This window comes from Pyrgilauda ruficollis, unplaced genomic scaffold (genome assembly GCF_017590135.1).
Source record: "Pyrgilauda ruficollis isolate IOZ18807 unplaced genomic scaffold, ASM1759013v1 scaffold25, whole genome shotgun sequence".
NCBI lineage: Eukaryota > Metazoa > Chordata > Aves > Passeriformes > Passeridae > Pyrgilauda > Pyrgilauda ruficollis.
Genome location: NW_024523822.1, coordinates 407,989 through 429,484, shown reverse-complemented (window position 1 = coordinate 429,484; position 21,496 = coordinate 407,989). Strand labels below are relative to the sequence as shown.

The 21,496-nt window shown below is 35.8% G+C and overlaps 1 protein-coding gene across 3 annotated transcripts in view; it reads right to left on the bottom strand.

The window, feature by feature from the left end:
* Positions 1 to 531: 531 nt before the first annotated feature.
* Positions 532 to 21,496, bottom strand: part of JMY (junction mediating and regulatory protein, p53 cofactor) — a 64,382-nt gene continuing 43,417 nt past the window's right edge. For 2 of the 3 annotated variants that reach the window (XM_041470613.1, XM_041470615.1), the window contains 5 exons: positions 15,443 to 15,529; positions 12,865 to 12,960; positions 11,098 to 11,644; positions 9,195 to 9,505; positions 532 to 5,910 (listed from right to left, as the gene is read on the bottom strand). In XM_041470613.1, coding sequence (XP_041326547.1) covers positions 9,198 to 9,505; positions 11,098 to 11,644; positions 12,865 to 12,960; positions 15,443 to 15,529 — 1,038 coding nt within the window. In that variant the 3' untranslated portion in view covers positions 532 to 5,910; positions 9,195 to 9,197. The remainder of the gene's footprint in view (positions 5,911 to 9,194; positions 9,506 to 11,097; positions 11,645 to 12,864; positions 12,961 to 15,442; positions 15,530 to 21,496) is intronic. The other variant, XM_041470614.1, reaches the window with a different exon arrangement.

Below are 21,496 nucleotides of genomic sequence, written 5' to 3'. Positions count from 1 at the left end.
TAAAGATACGTCTTTTGCAAGATTTGGTCTACATAAATAGTAACACAAAATGGCTAGAGCAATAAAAGGAAGAACTTACAGACCCTAGGAATTCCAGTTAGGGACATGGCAGGTGTAATAAGGGTACTAAGCTCTTAACATTTCTGTATTTAAACTTTCACCCTTTTTCACAGAGTGTTTCTGTCTTTTCATCAAGAGATGGAAAGTGGGTGTGATTTGTAACTACACACAACTACCCAGCATTATTTAGAAGCAAGGTTCTTCTGTAATAATTTAATTGTTAATGTGGCTTCATTTACAAAGATGTTACCTAAATACCAATATTCCATGCTGCAACATAGCTTAGATGCAACCACCTACCATTAAACCATGACAGGGAAACTCATTATTCTTACAACTCCATTGAGGAGCCGTAAGAATACCAATGGGAGCTGAAATGAATTAGATCTGAAATGTCTTTTTGTAGGAACCAAACTGTACCAAAAGTATTTTTTTTAATGCTAGTACATAAAGTTAAAACCAAGACAGTGATCAAATAAATATCCTTTAATAAAGAAAAGAGGAATAATTTTAAAGCACCAAAACTGTGAGTATGATGTTACATCGCATGTACAATAAGGTGAATGCAGTACTTTGCGTACAGGTTTATATTTCTGAATCATGATAATAAAACCCTATGAAATACACAGCAATAAACTTGCACTGCAGAAAAGCTGCACTAAAGAAAAAAGACCAAGAAGCAGACAATTAGAACTTTTTTTAGTTTCTAGGTATTGCTAGAAATCTTTGTTTAGTTATTAAACTTTTTTTTTTAAACATACTTGTGCTTAATACTTAATAACTTTGAGCATTTTCAGGCATAGTAAATTTGCAGAGTTGTTTACAATAAAATATGCATTTAATATGTCCTTTTGAATATAATGGAATTAAAGAACTTTCTTAAAGCCAAGCACAATGTGCTAGTAGTGTCTTAGTCTAATGATAATATTGCACAAAGCTAGTGAATGGAAAATTTGTTTTCATTATTTCTTATTTATTCTACAAGCTTAACAAAGAAGTTAGTTTCATTAAGCTTCACTGGCTTCATTCATGTAAGACAACTTGCAGCCATCTGTATTTCTTTAGCTTTCATGATGTATACACTTAAAATGAAGTTTGTATACACTTAAAATGAAGTTTGAAACATACAGCAACAGCAACAACACGCTGGAAGATGTTAAGTGAATATCCCCAATGCCCAACACCTATTTACCAATTCAGAAGTCAAAACTATGTTTATACTCTGAAAATCAAGCCAGTTTATGGCAAATTAATTCCTGGATAGGTGACAGTCTCTGGAATAAAGTCTCTGCAGAGTTTGGACTATATGCACCAAAATGGTCTTCATCCTTTCTACTTGTTTTCAATGGACACACTACTGGTTAACAAGCTTTAGATAATGCTCTACACATTAATATTAAAAACTCAGGAGAATAAAATTCATTGCTTGGTCATTTTCCATGTTAGAGGTACAGAGCATTCACATTTGAGAATGGAAAGATGACCTTTTCTGTCAAATTCTGAAGCTCTGAGCCACAGAATAAAGAAGACCTGAATCACAATAAAAATACATAATGTCAGGTTGCAGATTCACCAAAGCCAGAGCTGTGAGTTTTGGAGTAACAGTCAAACTGAATGGGAAGTACAAAGACCCATATATGCAACAGCCCCTCCCACAAATATACTGGCATGCCCACCACCCTCCCTTAACCCTCCTAGAAATTCTAAGTATTTATCTATTAGGCAGCAATTAAATATAAATTCACTTTGTAGGAAAACTTAAATTACAGTATACTTCTTAGGTTAAAAACAGCCGTTGTGTTGATAGCATTGATAGCAGTATGTTGATGTGCTTATTACACCAAAGAGCAATTTGCAGTCAAGTTTAGGATGACCTACTGTCTGTCAGCTCCAAGAGGACTGAAATCATGCAACATGCTCTCCCAGTAAGGTGCTTCTGTTACTCCTTTTCTTTGCAAGAAGCTTTGCTTGTTCTTAACATTAATGCTGTAATGCGAAACATCAACAACATATTGTTCATGCTTATGAAATCATTACCAGAAATACATCCAGGTAATTTAATCACATAAGCATTACAATGAAAATAAAATTTGATTACACGCATGAGCAAACTTGATTTACAAATTATACTCCTGAAATTCAGTGCAACAAACGGAATAAGGGTAACATTAAACCAATAATGTTTCTGCCTCCTCTTCTCAATAAGTTGCATCTTCAATAATGCATCTATCATTACTTTATTATTAAACAGTACAGAATATAGTGCTTATACTCAAAATGATTCTTTACAAATAATGTAGTGAAGTATGTTGAGTTCTATCCCCAATTCAGTCACAAAAGTACACAATATATAATCATACTAATTTATTTTACAAGTGTCTGGTGTAGAATGCAGACTGTCAGATTAAAAAAAAACCAACAAACAAAACCAGGCAAAACTTAGAAGTGATGTTCAAAGAATAAAAAAAAAAGCCTTCATCTACCCTAGACAGATAACTAACATGAAAATACAGTAAAGTGAGTAAGACTATTGGTCATTTGTAAAAGATCTGGAACCTCCATGAATGAGAACATGAAATCCTTGTTGATACAAATTCAATTTCTGAACAAGACTATTGCTGTTTACCTTACATTTTGGTTATTTTAGCAGAAATGGAATATTTAGTTTCTTGTTCCCACTCATAAAAGGTTTTTCAGTCCTTACATAAGCATTTGTACAATAAACAATTATGCATCCCAAATCTTTACTTCACTGGGTCAGTAATACCATAGTAAAACTTCTAATTTGAAAAAAGAAAGAAGTTTCTAAAAATAGGAAAAGCCCAAGAGCTGACAAACTACTTAAGATAAATAACTAGCAACAGAACAATGCAGCCACAACAATAAAATGAAAAATATCCATAGGCAGGTCTTTTTATGGAGGCTCTTTTTCCTTGCGCATGTTTACGTGTTTTTCCTCAGTGATGCTTGCCAAGATTTCTCGCAGACCAACACAATTATTACAGCTTTTCTCAGCTGTGGAGGAACTGACCTCAACGCAGGACTGTCATAATTTCCCTAAGTTTTTTGTAAATGCACTAAACTTTCCCCTTCTTCTGCAGTAGCCATCCCACTGGAAAATTTCACATGGCAGAGGATGGTACCTTTTATGAATTAGCCTGTGTACACTACATATTCACAACTTTTTTATCAAAGTGAAAATTATGTGAAATTGTGACATCTAGTGACTCACGAAGATTTAAATCAGGTTTTTTTTTGTTTTTTTTTTTGAGCAGAATGTAGGGAAAAACCCATTCGTTTTCCACACAGATGGCAGTTTTGAACTGATACATACTGCTATGATCAGCGTAACAACTACTTTTTGTGTGCCCATAAAATACATGCTCATATGAGAACTCCATTTCTATTGAGACTAAGCTTCTACAGAAATCTAAGATTTCAGCTAAATATGAAACAGATTAAGAAGAGTAATTTCATCAATCATGCACACATTTTTCAAGGCAAAGATGACAGATCACATGGCAAACATATATGAAAACTGTAGTAGAGTACAGCATGAAGCTATTTAGATTACAACACAGTGGTAAACTGCAGACAAACGTGTTGTGCAAGGGAACCACTGTACAAATACTTTAAAATTACACTATTTTTCCTCGGCTTGAAATTTTGCTAGTGTTCTCTATGCATATTCCAAGGAAAGAAACTGCAGGCTGGAAAATAGGAAAAAAATGAACATAAAAGTTGCTTGTTTAATTTAGCACTAAGTTTCAGATGAAATATATAATGTGTATTATCATTCTACATAGAAGTTCTGTTTTGTGCTACAGCCAAAAAGTTATTTGATAACCTTGGTTTTAATGTGTGGTGGAACTTAGAATACTAACAAATTAGAACAAAACAGCTGATGGTATAGGCAGTGTCGCATGATTATGAACCTTTAAAGTGCTGTTATTGCTGCATGAATACAGCATCAGACAGCTTGCAACCATACCATGTAACACAGAATTTGGAGAATAAGTTTAAGAAAAAAAGCATCATGTAGTTTTAGGCCTGTGGAAAGCCAGTATCAGGTGTTTCACACAGCTGAAAAATAGAGACCTAGCAACTAACACAGCAAAATCTATACAATTCTACAGTAACGCTGCTCACAGGTGCTTTGAAAATCAATGTTCACTAACTTTATAAGTAAGGCAACATGGTTAAGAAAATCCTTTCGAGATGTTTGACAGAGCTTTAATTTTTGGACAGCCACAGCAAAACATCTTCAATAGACTGAAGGGTCCCAGAGCTGAGGTTCCTTTAGATTACACAGCCTATTGCTAAGGTAAGGTCTCCTGCTTCTCTCTCTGTAAGTAAACGGCAAGACGTGAAATCCCCTGTTAAAAATGTTAACACAGTACGTGTTCCATTACACGACAGCAGCAATGAGTAACTCCACTTAAAAGAACCCAGATCCCCATAAAGTAGTTTATCTGTCAAAAGAGGAACAGTGAATGGACCACACAACACAAAGGACAGGGACTGTGTATTTCTCAAACACAGTGTATGTTACACTAGTAAAAACAGAATGCTAGTGGAAATTCAGCTTTCCTAGAAGTGTAACGGCCTGATTTTTAATACCACATGAGGTTTTTAGGTGGCACAAGGCTACTTGTATCTCTGTATGACATACCTCTTGGTACTGTGGTATCCTAAGAGTAGCTGCCTGCAGCCATTAGTCATGAGGTTTAGGACTATTCCTAAGTATTCACTGCAGAGGAAGTTGTAACTCTCCCTTTAAAAATAAAACAGTCAGAATCAAAAGAAATTTCTTTCAGCCAGTAGGCTTTTGGGTATGAAATACAAACATTTTCGCAGCCACTAAAGGGAATAATGAAAACCAGCAAGAATAGCATGATTTTCACAACTCAATTATCAGAATGCTTAAGTGCTTTGATCTTTTTTAAAGAAGGCTGCTTATACTAATCAAAAGCCATTTTAAACCAAAAGAGAAAAATATTTTTAAGTATGAAATTACAAAATATTGCTTCTTATAACAAATGATAAAAGTATAACTAACTTGATTCAGCATAGCTAAATATTTTTAAAAAGCATGAAAATGTCTACTTTAAAAAGATGTCAGACTAAACATGACCTTCTAAAAAGGTGCTGCAGTATGTCTTGCTAAATATATCATGATGGAAACAAACATATTTTTGAATATGTACTGAATTCAACTCTTAATTTTCATTGTGCTGTGGTCACTTGTTGCTTTTCATACTGATATATGCTTCTTCAAGCTAAGAAGAAAAAAAGTCTTAGTTGCATGTTACTGAATTTCAGCTACTGTAGTGCAACTAGGAATTCTCTTTCTGGAATATCAGACTGCTACACAGCAAGCTTCTCTACAGGGAGTCATTTAGTTGAATTTTCAAGCACATGAGATATTCAGTGCAGTGAAGGGGCCATTTTACAGCTGGTTTGGAACCCCAAAGTTACTCTAACAGCAAATGGTCTCCCAACTCAAAATGGCCCCCTCACTTAACTGGCCGTACATTACTAAAGCAAATATAAAAAGTGCTTAAGAATTGGGCATTCTTGATAGTATAAAATGCATGTCTTAACAACTTAGCTTCGTGCCCAAACCAGAATTTGTCTGAACAAATAAAGAAAAAAGTGACCTGAAATTAACATTTCAGGCCATTTTTTTCCACGTACTGAGTCATTTGCCAAAGAAAGACTATTTCTTTGCCAAAGAAAGCCTCCTGTGGAACTGATGGTCATAACTGCTGGCTCTGAATTCTCAGAAATGCAGATGAAAAGTAATCTTCAACTGGGGTTTCTTTTTGCACGTTGGTGGCTGTCAAGCACCTGTTTGGGAAGAAAGAAAAAGGAACATCTGAAAAGCTAAACGGCAGTACAAATATTCTCTGCTATTCTCAACATATTAGGTAACATGCAATATACTGAGTAGTGTGTACTGAGCAAAGGTTCTCTTTGCTCCCAGGATAATGACACAGTGACTCTGGAGCCAGAACACACACATGACCAGGTCTTTTTTTTTTTTTTTTGCCTTCTGGTATTATTGGCAGTTAACACAGATTAGAGTTTAAGAGGCCTAAAATACTGGATTAGGAGACTACAGAGAACAAAAGCTCCCTTCTTGCCTGTTACTTTGTCCACCACTGACAGGAACTCAGGTTCTGCATTACTTATAGTACTCTTAGTGTACTATGGTGCACTATTATGTACTCATACGCAGATATTCTCAGGATACTTTTGATAATCAGTAATCTCTCAGATTTTTCATACAGAAGCTACTAGATATTTATACTGCTTGCTCAGCTACTTCAATACACCGAATGCCTCAGTATCTTTTTACATGTTTTGGAGTGTCTGTCTGGAAAGAACTGCTCTTAAAAAGATGTTACTTTATGTAGAAAGTTCTGTTAACTCACAGAACAGGCGATACGGGAAATTACTAGATCTCCTGCAAGAATTAGTTACTATTAGTTTTGTCTTCAAACTTCAATAATTAATGAATCCACTTCACTGAGCACTGCTAATACTCCCTTCACATATATCAAGGAACTTTCTGGTACTTAGTAAATATGTATCACTGTATCAGATTTAGCCTCCATTTTGTAAGGCAAAAATCTGCATTGCACTTAGCCTACACAGACATACATATAATTAAGCATAATTCATATAAAATATGTGCAAACACACTTCTGTAAACATGTTTTCAACCTAAAATCTCTATGCTACCGTTTTGGCACATGTAGTGCTTTTAAGTTAAAAACCAGTAGGTCAATCTTAAACCATGATATTAAGTGGATAACCTTACAGTAAAAAATACTAGCCTGCTATTTCTACAACAGATTTTCATTACTTCTGTCTTGTATGATGAATGCTAGTAAACCAGTCTGTATCTTCAAGCAAGTATGCTCATCTATATGGAAAGTATTTTTTCAGTTGAATTTTTCAAGGGCTTTGTCTCAATCTCTGTTCTCCCAAATTACTTCATGTGCTTGGATAGCAAGGGCCTTCCTTGTTTTTTCTGAGCTGTTAATACAGCTATTTCTGAGCTATTTTCTGAGCTATTCTTTACAACCATTTTTCAATCTAAACTATTATGTGTTAAATAATCTTGCCTAAAACAACCCCTAACAGGGTTGCTTTTGTAATAAAATACAACATTGGTAAGAGAAAGCAAGTCCCAGATATGTAAAGAACAAGGAGCACATACTCCTGACACTGAACTGACACTGAATCCTGCTTTTAGGTCCAAATGATTTCACAGGACTTCAGCAGGATGTAGACTGGTAAAAAGCAGACAACAACCAGGGAACATGCAGCAGTGATTTTCAGCCTGCATTCTGAACTCCTTTTATAGTGCTGCAAATAGCAGAAACAACCTATATTTACGTTGTGTGACAATGACCACAGAATACTTCTAAGATGCACTTCCAACGTAAAATGCTTAGGAGGTCAACCTATTTGATTTTAAAACAATTAAGTCAGTTTTGGAAAATTTCTTTGGATCTTGCCGAAAAAATGCAAACAAAATTCTAAACAGTCAGATAGATTTACTAAAATCAAAGTCAAATCACAAAGTTTAAATTTGATCTGTTATCTAGGAAATTAGATTGCAATCTAATTGCAACTGAACTAAGAAAGCCAAGTTAGTTCCAAGACATGTCTTTTCTTACAGCTGTCACTTGACTTCTGAAGAACTGTGGTAGTGGGAGTTTTCAATATGCAAGAATAGAAAGAATTTACATGAAAGCAAAATTATTTTCACTTGGAGTTTAAGCACATCTCCACTCCTGGAGTCTCAACTCCAAAACTAGCAGTACATTTGGTATGGAATAGAAGGAGCAAGACATAATTAAACAGTGTGGTATCATTAGGGGGGCCAATGGCTAGTTCATGAGGAATTGAACTCAGCATTTATTTTCCTTTTAAAAAAATTAAAATATTATAATTTGGAAATACCATATCAATGCAACAGATTGAGACAGTATTTCATAATCATAAGAACATGCAGCAGATGATGTGCCAAGTCAGAATCAGTTTTTTAAACAGCTGTAGCACTTTACCAACAGTCACTCTCCAGCTATGGTAACAACTAACCATGGTAGAAATGCTGGATTGTAAACTTTCAAAAATGTTATCTCCTTTCTACTGCTAACTGTGTTGCAAGGATTACAAATATTTGTCTTCCATTCTGGTTAAATAGCCTTTCTAAACAGATTTTTAATTTCTTTACAGATTGTCATACCTCTGGTTTCTCAGATTTTTGGTTTAGTGGGAACCTTCATTGATACTCAAGTTCATTCACATGTAAGTAAAATGAGAGAGCCACCACAGAGAAGTGTCCTAAGCTGCTGCTGCAGTCACAAATATCTTTGTGCTACTGATGCAGCAATTATTTTGAAAACTGATCTTTTGCCAATTTTTGGTTTGTTCTGAAATCATTAATTTCACCTGCTGAAGTCTAATATCTGTACTTTCAGGCACTGTAGCTTAATATTAATGCAAGTTCATGGAATTCATATGACTAGCAGAAGCATAAATTGTATATTTACTGTTTATAGCCTGGAAATTCACTTAAGTCAGATTTTAGAGACTGAAACCAAGCCATCAAGAAGTCAGCCACTCAGGATAACCCCTGAGATTTCAATGTGTTCAGCATTCAAACCTAACTGTCCTTCACTTAGAAGTTACTCAGTCTGAAATAAGACATATCCAATTTTTACAAGGCTAGAAATAATTAGAAAGTAAGTACAAGGTGTGTCCTAGACTGATTATGCTGCTTTTTAAACTTTTTAGGTAAACTGGGAACTGTCCCTTCAAATTTACTAAATAAAATAGAGCTTTTTTCTTAAGTCATCGTGTCAATATTCAGCAGAAGTACTGGAAGAGTAAAAGGCTAACATATTGTCTAAAAAGAGGTTTTCCTTACTATAAACCTAAAATTCTTTGAAAAGTCAGTGATACTCAATTCGTATGTGCTTTTTTTATCACACTGGACATCAGACAGTTTAGTCACATTCCTACTAAGTCTCCTAGAATGCACAACCTGAGGCTTAACTGCTAGTGTTATAAAAAAACTGCTGCAGAAATATTATCTTTAAATATAGCTTAATTACAGGTTAGTTTTCCCAGTCTGTGCAAGGCAAACTCTCCTCTTCATCCTCTGACTCAGGTGATGCTTCCTTAATCCTTCGCAATGCTTCATGGATGCTCCTTGTCAGAGGGTCAGTATCAGGCAGAATTGTAAAGGATTCTCTCAAAACATCTTTCTGTACTTTCTTCAGTTTCACCCCTTTCCTGATCTGCGCCAAGATGTTATTGCTATCATCTTCATCAGGAAAAGGAGGGAGACTTCTCTGCTCAACTTTTCTTAAGTGAAAGCTGCCACGTTTCAAGGAAGCCAGCACTTCATCCATCGGGGAACTCACTGCAGCAAATCAAAAGACCTTCAGTATTATTTTCACAAAATTTTATCAGTTTTAGTTTTTATTTTCTACAGAACAAAAAGTGCCTGCATACTATTAATATGGTAGTCCCATACTATAAATATAATGGTTGCTCCAATACTGTTTTAGCTTCTAAATAATCTTCCTTATTATCGGGTCCAAGCTGGTTTATACAGACAATTAGAACTTTTGTAACTACTTAACTCCCTATCAGGAAATAAAACGTTCTGAACAATGTGGCTTTTCTGTCTGCAGTCAGGAAAGTCATATAAACTGCAAGGATTTCAGCATAATGAAAGTGTTTACTGCATCATCTTTTTTTACTTTAGAACTCAGGTAATGAGTACGTGTCTTACATACTGGCATGCGCGATCCATTCTTACCACTTGCATTTTTAGGCTAATTTTACCTACTACATGACTATTTCTCAGCAAGGGAAGCAGCAATACAGTCAATTGCAAGAGCATGCATTTTCCTGCTTCTCTGGGTATTTGTTAGCATCTAGTCCCAGCACAGTTATAAAAATTGTCTTACTTTATCATTAATGAAAACAAAGAAGTCAGAGATAGTTCTTTATGGCAAATCCTTCCTTTATCACTAATTTTGAAATGAGTTTTCTGCAAAAATCAGGCTTTTGCTCTTTTAAGAACCATGAGCGGGAAAGATCTTCAGCCCGGAGAATGCATTATAATAAAGTATAATAAAGTTTAAACACCTTGCATACAATAGCATGTAATTTGTGCAGCACCTCTCTATCAATATGTATCTATCTCCAGGTTCTTTTCTGTACATTGTACAATATGTTTTTTAAAACCTGTTTTCCATTTAGGAATAATCTTTGTCCATCCCACTAAAGGCCTAGACAGAAAAGACACAATGAGAAGAGAAATATAAAAGAATACAGTATTGCACATTTGAGGGAGGAGGGACGGACTGTAATGTCCCTGTCTGTCACACAAGAGACAATTTCTGAAGCCACTTAGAAACTTGAAACATCTCAGGGGATATGGAGCAGCAGGTGGAGTGCTGCTGCAGACATTAAGAGTATTCTTAAGAGGGATAATTGATTTGAACTTATATTTGTCATATTATGATGTATTTAAAATTGCACACACAATAGGTGCTTTATAAAAAATTGCAAGACAAAATATAAGTCAGTAAAATAAACAATAGTACTACATAAAAAATATTGTTATTCTGTTATTAAATAGAACACTGCATCCTCAAGTGAAGCATAGAATATTTACAAGGCTGGCAGAAACTAAATATATAAATATTCTTTTCAACAGCATTTAGGTCCATTTTCTGTCTAGTCTGACATGGGATAATGTAGACTAAATTTCACAACTGTTTTTCCACTGAACAAGTACGCCATGCTGTCGTTAAAGCTCTGGAGTTCAAACTGCTAGCATTTCTCAGCTAGAAAGGATTTGACAGCTTTCCCATTAATAATAAATTAATCACAGTATAAACTTTCCTACAGAGCAATTCAAAAGACGAACGGATATGCACTGCAATTTTTAAATTAATAACAACAAATTTTACATTAAATATGCAGAAATTAAAACACTACCTCTCCTCCTCTGTAAACCCTCTAGATCACCAGTTTTCTTAAGCTTCTTCTTGGCACTGACTAGCTGACTGCTATCGAACAGGTGTGCTGGCGGGACACCAGAAGAATGCTGGACTCCCTTCTCCACACTCTGACGTTTAACAAAGCTGTCACTTTTCTCTAAGGATTTGGTGGCATCTTCCTTGGAGGGCAAAGGTGGAGGTGGAGGTGGCGGAGGCAAAGGGGGTGGAAGCTGCACTCCAGTAGCAGTCTCTGGTTGAAGCTGGTCACTGGTGAGTGGAGAAGTGCTAACATGGGGCAGTTCAGAGGTAACACCATTAGGAGGCAAAGAGACATCTTGAAGTTGTTTTAGGCTTGTGGATTCCTGCACTTGCAAAGGCTGAACTGCTTTTTCCAATTCCACCTCCTCACTCTTGTCTTGGATTTGTATGGTTGCTGGCAAAGATTGAGGCTGCTCGACACAGGGCACTGAGCTGGCTGCACATTTTCTTCTTGCATGGGCCAGCCGTAGTCTGGTTGATTTAAGTATTACTTGCCCAGGGTACCGCTAAAGTGAATAAGGTATTGACAATTACGTAAGCACATGCAATGGACTATTTTAGATTTTACGTACTTATCATTTCTGACAAACAATTTTCATTTCGCTCTCTATGTAAAAACAAAGCAAATACATTCCCAGCTTTATGCAAAAAATTATTCATATTTTTTATTTTTATTTAAGTCACAATTTGATTAGTTAAATCAGTGAAATACATAGGTTAGAATTATGATTTTACTATGAATCAGATTACACATTCAAAACTGGTTTTTTACTGGAAACAAAAATTCGAAATTCCCTCTTGCTTTCCTCTTCTAAATCTGGTCAGTGGCTCCCTCTGCAAGTACAGACCAGTCCTGACTTAATACACTGGCCTTATATGTGAATCAAACAGTTTTAAAAGGTATATCTTGAGAACATCGAAGACTTTCAGCCTTAATTTACTCCTTAAATTTGCTGCCTCATTATCAGTCTTTTCATATTAGTTTCAGCCACAGCCTTTTTAAAGCAAAAAATTAAGCTGCTTCTGAAAGACAGGTCTAATTTTTTGCACAACTGTGGAAGGCCTAAAGCAATAACTTGTAACAATATTAGTATGATAATAGAAAAAGTCAGCTCACAAACAGTTGATGGTTAAAGTAAGTAAATTTGCTTCAATTTACAGAAGTTACAGAATTCAAGAACCTTGCAAACAATAAGGACATGAATATACTGCTGAAGAAGAAAACTTTCCAGCAAAGAAACTTCTCATACCTTTGTTTTTTTTAATGTATACAACAAAAAGTCTTCACCAATTAATACAGTCTCTGCTTTCTTTCACTTTCAGCCCTTTTCTTATTCCTTCCCCTTCATTCCACCTTCTATGCACTGTCTGATGCTTCCATTTTAATAAGAAGGGGCAGGTATTCCAGCAATCAGCAGCAGGGGGTCATGTCAGATGGCAATGCTCTTTGTTGGGAAGTACCGTTTAGATTGTACTTCTCAGGAATATGTGCCAAGTGTCTTGTAACAAGGTAAGAGTAAACAGAAACTTATTATGGCACTGGGAATGCAACAGCTAGAGAAATCTGTTACCAACAATGCCATATTTTGTTGTGAATTTTCCAAAGACCACTTAATGATACAATGAAAGAGAATCACTAATAGGAAAGTGAATGCTATTACTGGAATGAGTGAGAATTTCCTTGGGGAACAAAACAGCCAGAAAAGAGCAACTGTTCTTCTGTTACCTGCTTAAATGTACGAAGTCTGTCTAGGGTTTTCTGTCGCTCCTGACTAACCCAGGAGCTCTTTCTTTCCTCTTCATCTTGCAACTGATCTCGTTTCTGAGAAAATATATGGAAAATATGTAAATGTTACATCCAGTGTTCTATTTGGCTTCACTAGAAAAAACTCTTCTTCTAAATGAGAAGAGTTACTTAAAAAGTTACTTCTTAAATAAACATAACCTCAAAATTTGGCCTCTGACTTCCCCTTAGAAAATAGTATACATTTCCTGGTTTGTTTTCTCAAAGAAATGCAAAGCTCAGTAAAAAATGTTTCAATCTCGAACAGGAACACTTGGCAGACTTGTTACTTTGAGAGATGAGAAATAACAAGTGACAGAATACTATACTTAGAGAGGTGCCCTTGAAGTAAAATTACATAAATTAACCAGAGGGCAAAGCAGTATCCATTTACCCCTCATTCCAATAACAAAATGACAGTCCAAATCGCAAGGCTGTCCATTTAAACAAGACGTATTAGTATTCTCAAAGTACAAGAATTCACAGAACTCAACATCACAAAGTTTTGAACCCAATAGCGAGCAAATTAAGTAAATGCTTTCACACTTACATTTACAACAGTAAATATTTGTTTGTTTATTCCAGCTTTTGTTACTTCATCCAGCTTGATTTTACATAACTGCACTTAAGTAAAGGCCTTCCTCCCACCTAGGACAGTTGCATATTTTTTTTGTACAGCTATTTTACCTCATGGAAAACACACCTTTGGGTACATCTCCTTTAACTAATCTTTCTTACAGAACTTCAGCAAGACTTACTACACCTTTGAAACAAATACCCACTCCTCAGTGAAATTTACTGGAAATGGAAGCTAATTACCAGAAGGTGAAATTCACTGCATTCAAGTTCAGAAGCTATGAGGAAAAGTGATGTAATAGCTGACCACAAAGCAAAAACCCTGAGCAGCTTTAATTCTTAAGATGACTCACAGCATTTAATATTACTTTTGAAAGCGTATCTTCATAATCAAAAATTCTGATCACTTTTGTGAATCTTTTACTCTCATTCAGTCACCACAAAAGCAGTGTCTGCCTGCCATTTTCATAAGTCAGCTAGTGGCCTGGTGTCCTTCATAAAAAGCCAACTCCTGTGATTTGGAAGGAAGGAAGTATAGATGCGTTAGGGAGAGAAAGATGAGAACATGTCTGAAAAATAGTAAGGACAGAAAACAGAAAAAGGTGAAGAGGAGGAGAAGCATGTGGTAAAAGAAAATAAGAACAATGGGCAAAGAAGTTAGAACAGAAATTTAAAGAAAGGAAGAAAAGAAGTTCTATCACTGTACCTGAATGTTGCATGCATTACCTATGCATTCAGATCAAACTTTCCCTGAAGCAGTCTCAAAATCAAGGAGTTTTTTTTTGTTTTGGCCAACTTGTGTATTTGGTTTTGTTTCGCTTTAAGTAAAATAGTAAAATCGCAATTTTTCTTTAGTTTCAAATTTGGACTCTTTTTCCAAAGTTTTCTAAGAGTTATCTTTTCAAAATTCTTAATGAAATCCAGTAATTTAAAACCTATTTTACCATAATGCTAGAATTTTTCAGTCACATTTTTATCAGAAAAAACCCACACAAACAAAAAAATTAACATAAGGTTCTTTATATCATTCAAGCAGGCAACTCCCTAATATAAAGCTCTGCAGTACTTGAGTGATAATGAAATCCTTTGGCTTTGTCAAGTCTTATTTGTAAGACTGATAAATGGTCTACAGTCCCCACAGTAACTTCCTCTGCCTTATTGTGAGAACTTATGAAAAAAAAAAATTAAATTCCTGAAAGAATATTCCAATACATACTGCCTTTGACAAGTAGCCTTTTCATAAAATAAATTATGCAGCTGACTTCCTGGACAAAAATATCAATGTTAAAAATGTATAAGGATGAAATAGAATCACTTTCACTAATCTAACTGAAGACTGAATTAAAGTGACTTGGATTTCAATGCATCTTTGTCAGCGATCTTTATCAAATATTGATACTACATCAGCTCCCAAGACCTAGTCCAAAATTTGAATATTCTTTAAGATAAGACTATTAGGTACAGCATAAGAGACCAGCTGGTCTATTCTCTGCAACGAGACTAAGAAAAAAACATGGAGCATCCATCTGGAACTACAAGTTTATACAACATAATTCCAGTAATTGCTTTAGTAGAAGGAAGAAAAGTAGTAAACAAGCTTATTAAGATTCAAGAATAAATATGTGCGATTTCCTTACTCCTATCAGCATACCCGACATGGTACTCAGAGATGTTCAGAATCATCTGTGTGCACATGATGATAAACATAACAAAACAACCTAGCTAAAGAACTGTTTCCGTTGCTTGGTTCCCATGTCTTCCTAACAGAACTATATACTCCCCCTTGCCAGCATAATATAACACAGAAATCCATGGTGCAAAGGTCAGGGATACACATCATCTTTTGAAAGAGCTATCACTCTGAATGCTCCCCTAATTAATGTATAATGAGGAATGCAAGCTATTAATGACAGGCTAAGCCCAACAGTGGAAAACTCAGACTTACCATCTGAACAGTATGGTGCGTTTTGTACTCCTCCGCGCTCTGGCGACGTTGCTGGATCTTCTCATTATGCTTTGCAATACAGATCTCCTGCAGGGACACAAAATACAACCTATAAAGCATGCAATTTAAATACAAATTTACATAATGTCATATTTAGCAAATGGCAGGTAGAAAAATAGAAACTGCAGAGCCTATTTCATACAGGCTCATTTAACTTACAATGAACTGTAACTAGAAAAAAAAAAAAACAAAAACTAAGCCAGACAACCCCAAATCTATTAGTTTTAACTATCAAAAGAGTAGATCCAAGTGACAGCTGCTTGGAAAGTCTGTTCTACAGGACCAGTATAAGAGTAGCAAAAAATAACCAATCTGTCAACACTTCATAATGCCCTTGTTTAACCCCATATATTGGTACCCATGGAAAATAACTAACTCTTGAATGTACCACATATTTCTGTTTATGCAAATAGACAGCTTCCCATTTACAGATGTCTGTTCATCTTTTCCATGTACTATCTGCAAGCGCAGACAGGAATAAAGTTGTTACAATTCATGGTGTTCATTTATTACACTGAGTTCACATCTCTAACATCTGGTTTAAAACAAATATTTGTTACACTGTCTGCAAATAAGAACAGGTTAAAAACAAACAAACAAAAAAAAAACCCCTAGGTCATGTTACAACAGCTGATGAGGAGGATAACAGTCAAACTTCAAGTAGATTGACAACTTCATTGGACGATACTGAGAGCCAGGACAGCAGGAGCAATGGAATTAGACCTGGTACAAGCACCACACAGAACTAGAACAAAGTCAGATGTACAGTCATAAACAAATCTCACAGTTGTGCAAGAAGGTGCAATGTTAGCGGTTTGGAGTGTGAATCCAGATAGAGCATGGAGCTGATGGGGTTCTCAAGTATCATTCAGTATGACTTTCTAAGCAGATTCAGAAAAGAGCTTTGCCATTGAAAGCATTGCTTGAGGGAGCTGATAGAGTAAAGCACAAAAATAAGGAGAGAAGGGATTAAAGAAACCTCACTATTTTAGATGCATAAAAATGCAGAAAAAGCTGTTCTTCTGCAAGTTGTCTATGGACATGCTTTGATCACATAAAAAAAGTGTTCCTGTATAGGACAGTAAAACCATCAATGTTGCTGCTGTACACAGGTAACTGACAAAAGCAAAGATTTCTGTGCAAATACTGTCCCACATTCATCAGAGGTATAGCACAGAATGGTTTAGGTGGGAAGACATCTTGAAGCTCATCTAGTGCCAATCTCTCTGTCACAGACAGGGAACTTCCACTAAACCAGGATACTCAGGGTCCCATCCAACCTGGCCTTGACCATTTCCAGGGACAGGGCATCCACAACTTCTCAGGGCAACCTGTGTCAGCAGCTCACCACCCCCAGAGTACAGAAGTTTCTAATAGCTATTTAAATCTCTCCTTGTTTAAAACTGTTCCCCCTTGTCCATGTAAAATAACTGTCCCTGTCAAAAGGCACTCTTCCTCCTTTTTATAAGCTTCCTTTATGTTCTGAAAGGCTGTACTGAGGTCTCCCTAGAGCCTTCTCTTCTCCAGGCTGAAAAACCCCAGCCTGTCATTATAGGAGAGGTGCTCCAACCCTCTGATCATCTTCGTGGACCTACTCTGGACTTGCTGTAACAGGTCCACACATGCACACAGTCAAACACTGCTGGGTTTTGTCTTTCTTTCTGGAGGCTTTTTTCCCCTGGTGAAAAGAGTTAATCCTGGAACAGTCAATCAATTTAATTTGCAGCTGAAAAAGTAGAAAATACTTCATCTCTATGTTTCAAAGACACAGCAAGCTACATAATACTAACAGAAAATCTGAACAACTTTCTGTAATACTCCTAACTAGTTTACAGTTTATTCTCTATTTAGGTTTTAAATATTATAAAATAATGAGAAAATATAAGTCAAGCATGGTTTGGGTTTTTTGATATGTCTCAGATACTCAGGGGGCACAATTTTATCTGATGTTTTCACTTTAGCATCAGTATTTAAACATTTCTGATCAAATGCAATAATGAAAGATATTTTAAGTATGTAAAGAGGACAAACCTGACCAAAACATACTTGGTGCTGAGCTTGTTTTAATAAACAACCTACTTCAATGTAATTAGATCTCTTTGACATGAAATAATAAAAACTACTAGGAGGGGCTGAAAACATGTTGCAGGACAGGATTAGAAATCTGAATCATCTTAACTAATTACAGAAATGGTTTAAGAAGAAAAGGATAGGTTGCAATTTCAGAGGGACAAATGCAGGGTTCTACTTGTAGACAAGATTAAGTGACTTCAAATAAAGGATGAAATTGAAAACAGCCAGATAGCAGCATTAAGAAAACCAACTGGATGTTTACAGTAGATGACAAGTTCAACATATACCAATGAACAATGGCAAAAAAAACACCAAAACTATACATAATAATTGGGTGTATGAACAGCCTACTGCACATGCAAGGTAGTCCTTACTTCTAAGCACTGGGAAGCAGGCACATCATCATAGAAAATATCATCAAGTTTGGAAAAGACCTTTAAGATCATTCAGTCCAACTGTCCACCCAGCACTGCCACTGTTACCACTAAACCATCACCCAGCACCAAATCGAGACACTTCTCAAACACCTTCAGGGATGATTTCACCACTTCCCTGTAAAATTATGTCCAGTGAGAGCCACACCTCCAGAAATATGTTGATCAACTGTATGGAACGAGGAAAGCAACAAGAAGTAATGCCCATTCTTTCTTTAATCAACTGACTGATTTCACAGTATCAAGTTGTACTTCTATTAAAGAGACAAAAAGGAAGAGCTGAGGAACCATTTCAACCTTTGTCACTGCATGAACTACAATGTTTAAGACTAGTAAGATGTAATATACGTAAAAGAGATGTGCATTAGTATATATCTAACTAGTACCAGTGAGTCTTGCTTTCAGCTTAAAAAACATCCCAATTAAAAGGCTAGCTTTTCATGTGCAGAAATCATATTTTACTACAAGCATTCAGTGTAGTTATGTTCTTATGCTGCTGTTGTTATTAACAGAATACCAATAATCCTATGCCAGCTGTCACAGTGTCTTCATAAGACCTACTCTGGCATGGGTCATGCTTTAAAATCTGGGCTTGCAAAATTCTAAATGTGTCCTATTAAATGAACATAAAAGCATGTGAGGAAGTTTCCTAGATGAAAGCACACATTATGAACATACCCCAAATAGCTTCACCAACCAGTTGCTTCTCCCAGTCTGCTTATGATAAGGAATACTCTTTTCAGGTGCAAAATAACTTGATTTCATCACAACTCTGTTTTTTCAGAGTTTTTGAGATACCTTCTATACCATTTTTTTTAACTTGCCTCCTTGCTATAAATCCAGCCCTCTAATAAATCAGCTGCTTGTTCCATATATAATCTAATTAATACTAATGTGTAGCCAGCAGGGGGTAGACTGGCATAACAATAGCAACTTTCTGCACAAAAAACCTACAGCTAGCTCTCCAGAAGTAAGGAAAAAAAAGTTAAAACTGCTATTAAAAATTTATTTTTTAATAACTCACTGTCATCAACACGAACATCAGGAAATGATTGTTCAACAAATGCAAATAGATTTGTATTAAAAAAAAGAGAATGAAGAGTTTATACTCATGGTAGTACAGTGAAAAAATATCAAACTCTGTAAAACCATAAATTTTTAAAATGTCAGTTCAGTTATTCTAGAGTCATGACTAAGTTATGTTTGTAACAAACCTTCAACAAAAGTTTCTAAATAAAAATTTGGTACAATTATTTGACAACATCACTGAAAAACTGATGCATCATCTGCAAAATTAGGGAAGGAATTTCTGAAAAACAAAATAGACTGAAGCCACTGAAATTTATATTTAAATTACAAATCATCTTACTCTATAAAGAGTAATTTATTTCCTTTCACTGTGTTATCTCCTCAATAGAAAAGATTTTCAAATACCTGGATGATGAAAGTACCTTCTTCCAAAAAATAAAACTGATGACAGACAAAAACTTCCTATTGTTTCCTTAATCCTGATATCTGCTGCTAGAAAGGAGATATTCTCCTAAAGGCATTTTCAGTTGCCAAAATCTTGATAATGAGAAAGGACTGTAATTTCTAAACATATCACAAGACTGTCCTATACACCACTTAATGCATAGCTTGCTTTTTCTTTCCACCTGCAGAACTGACATGCTTAAAAAAACCCAAAAACAAAAAAAAACCAAACCAAAAAAACCCCAAAAACAAACAAACAAACAAAAAAAAAAAAACCACAACAAAAAAACCAAAAACAAAAAAAAAAAAAAACCCAAAGAAACCAAAAAATAAACAAAAAAACCAAAAAAAACCCAAAAAACCCCAAAACTCCCCCAAAAAAACCCACAAAAACCACCAATCCACCACCAAAATCTCACGAACCCAATCCAAAACAGAACACCAGTTTAAAAGCCTGAAACATGCGAAGCCAGGAACACAATCTGAAAAGCATTAAGTACACTCTCATCTCAGTTCAACAATAAATGTTTCTTAATTGAGACAGACACAGGTTTACCACACAGTATGTACTTTCCATACTCACCCCCCAAAAAGTCAATTTTCTTTACATAGCATTCAGTCATCACTGCCCTCATTCTCACCATCTACAGTCTGCTTTTGTATCCCATCTGTATCTTAGTTCTGCATACTTGACTTCCAAACACTTCAGAGCAAGAATATTTTTTTTTCCCCACAAATACAAGTACTCACACCAGGCACCTTAAATAGCATTCATGAACAATGTTTTACAGTATCGCTAGAAAGGCCATTAAAAATACAAAGATTGCTCAAAGAAATGAGACAAATCTATGAGCTTTGATTTTCAGGTAATTGCCAGAAAGCTTAGTAGTACTCTGCGTTATCCAGCAGTAAGAGAAGCTAAAAAATGGCCATATTCTTTTCTACTCAACAAGTGCCACATAACGTCACACAACAGATTCTGCCCTTTCTTTTTGCTCAAATAAAGACCATTTATTTTCTCCTGTAAGCTTAAACACACATTGTTCTACTCTGTGATTTTTCTAGAAGCTAAGTATCTCCCTGCAGCACTCAACTGCAGAGAATGCTGTGCTGGGCAATGACATAAGTAAGAGAGCTGGAACTATTTCTGAGAGCGATGTGATGTCCAAGTTCCACACGGAGACATTACCTCAGGTCCTGAAAGCATTGTAGCCACAGCTATCCCACCACAATGTTGAGAAGACGTAGCCGTACCACTCCTGCATGCAGATGCAGAAAAGCAACACTACCACACACAGCTTTGCATCTTGTTACAGTGCACAACCAGGCATGCTGCTACTCCTGCTGCAGCCAAAACCAACTCCTTCAGCTTAAACAAGGTATTCTATCACAGCATAACACTGAAACAAATCAGCCACTGAAGGTGACTACTTCATTATACAGATATATGGGCATGCTAAAAAATCTCAACTCCTGCTTCAGGATTTCTTCTTGACCTGTGAACTCCAGTAAGTTAAGCAAAGAACAGCAAACAGGCTGTCACTTTTAAACAGGTATGTCTACTTTGTAAGGTGCCAGCAGCGTCTTTTCATATCCAGGAGAAAATATCTTGTTATATTATAGCCTGTGTAAATTAGCGTAATACAACAGGTAAGGTCTCTTACTCAAAATACTAACAACGTTCCTGATACCTTTTGTCTTTACAAACTAATGTAAAACAAACACAATGACAAAGCAAGCTACTTCACATAATCAGCTAACAGGAGACGTCTCTTCTAATACTTCATTTGCAGTCTTTTCCATATTGGGTTAACCAGAAACAAGGCAGTGCTTGACAAAATACAAAAAATAAAATACATTAAATGTATCAACAACTTTTCATTTCTCTGTTACGCTTCAGATTTAGGGATAGAAATAGATATATTAATTATGAAGTGGAGGCAAGACCTGAAGAGCTTACTGCCAATCTACCAAGAACTCTTTATATGAAAGGGTCATTTTCGCATAACGGACA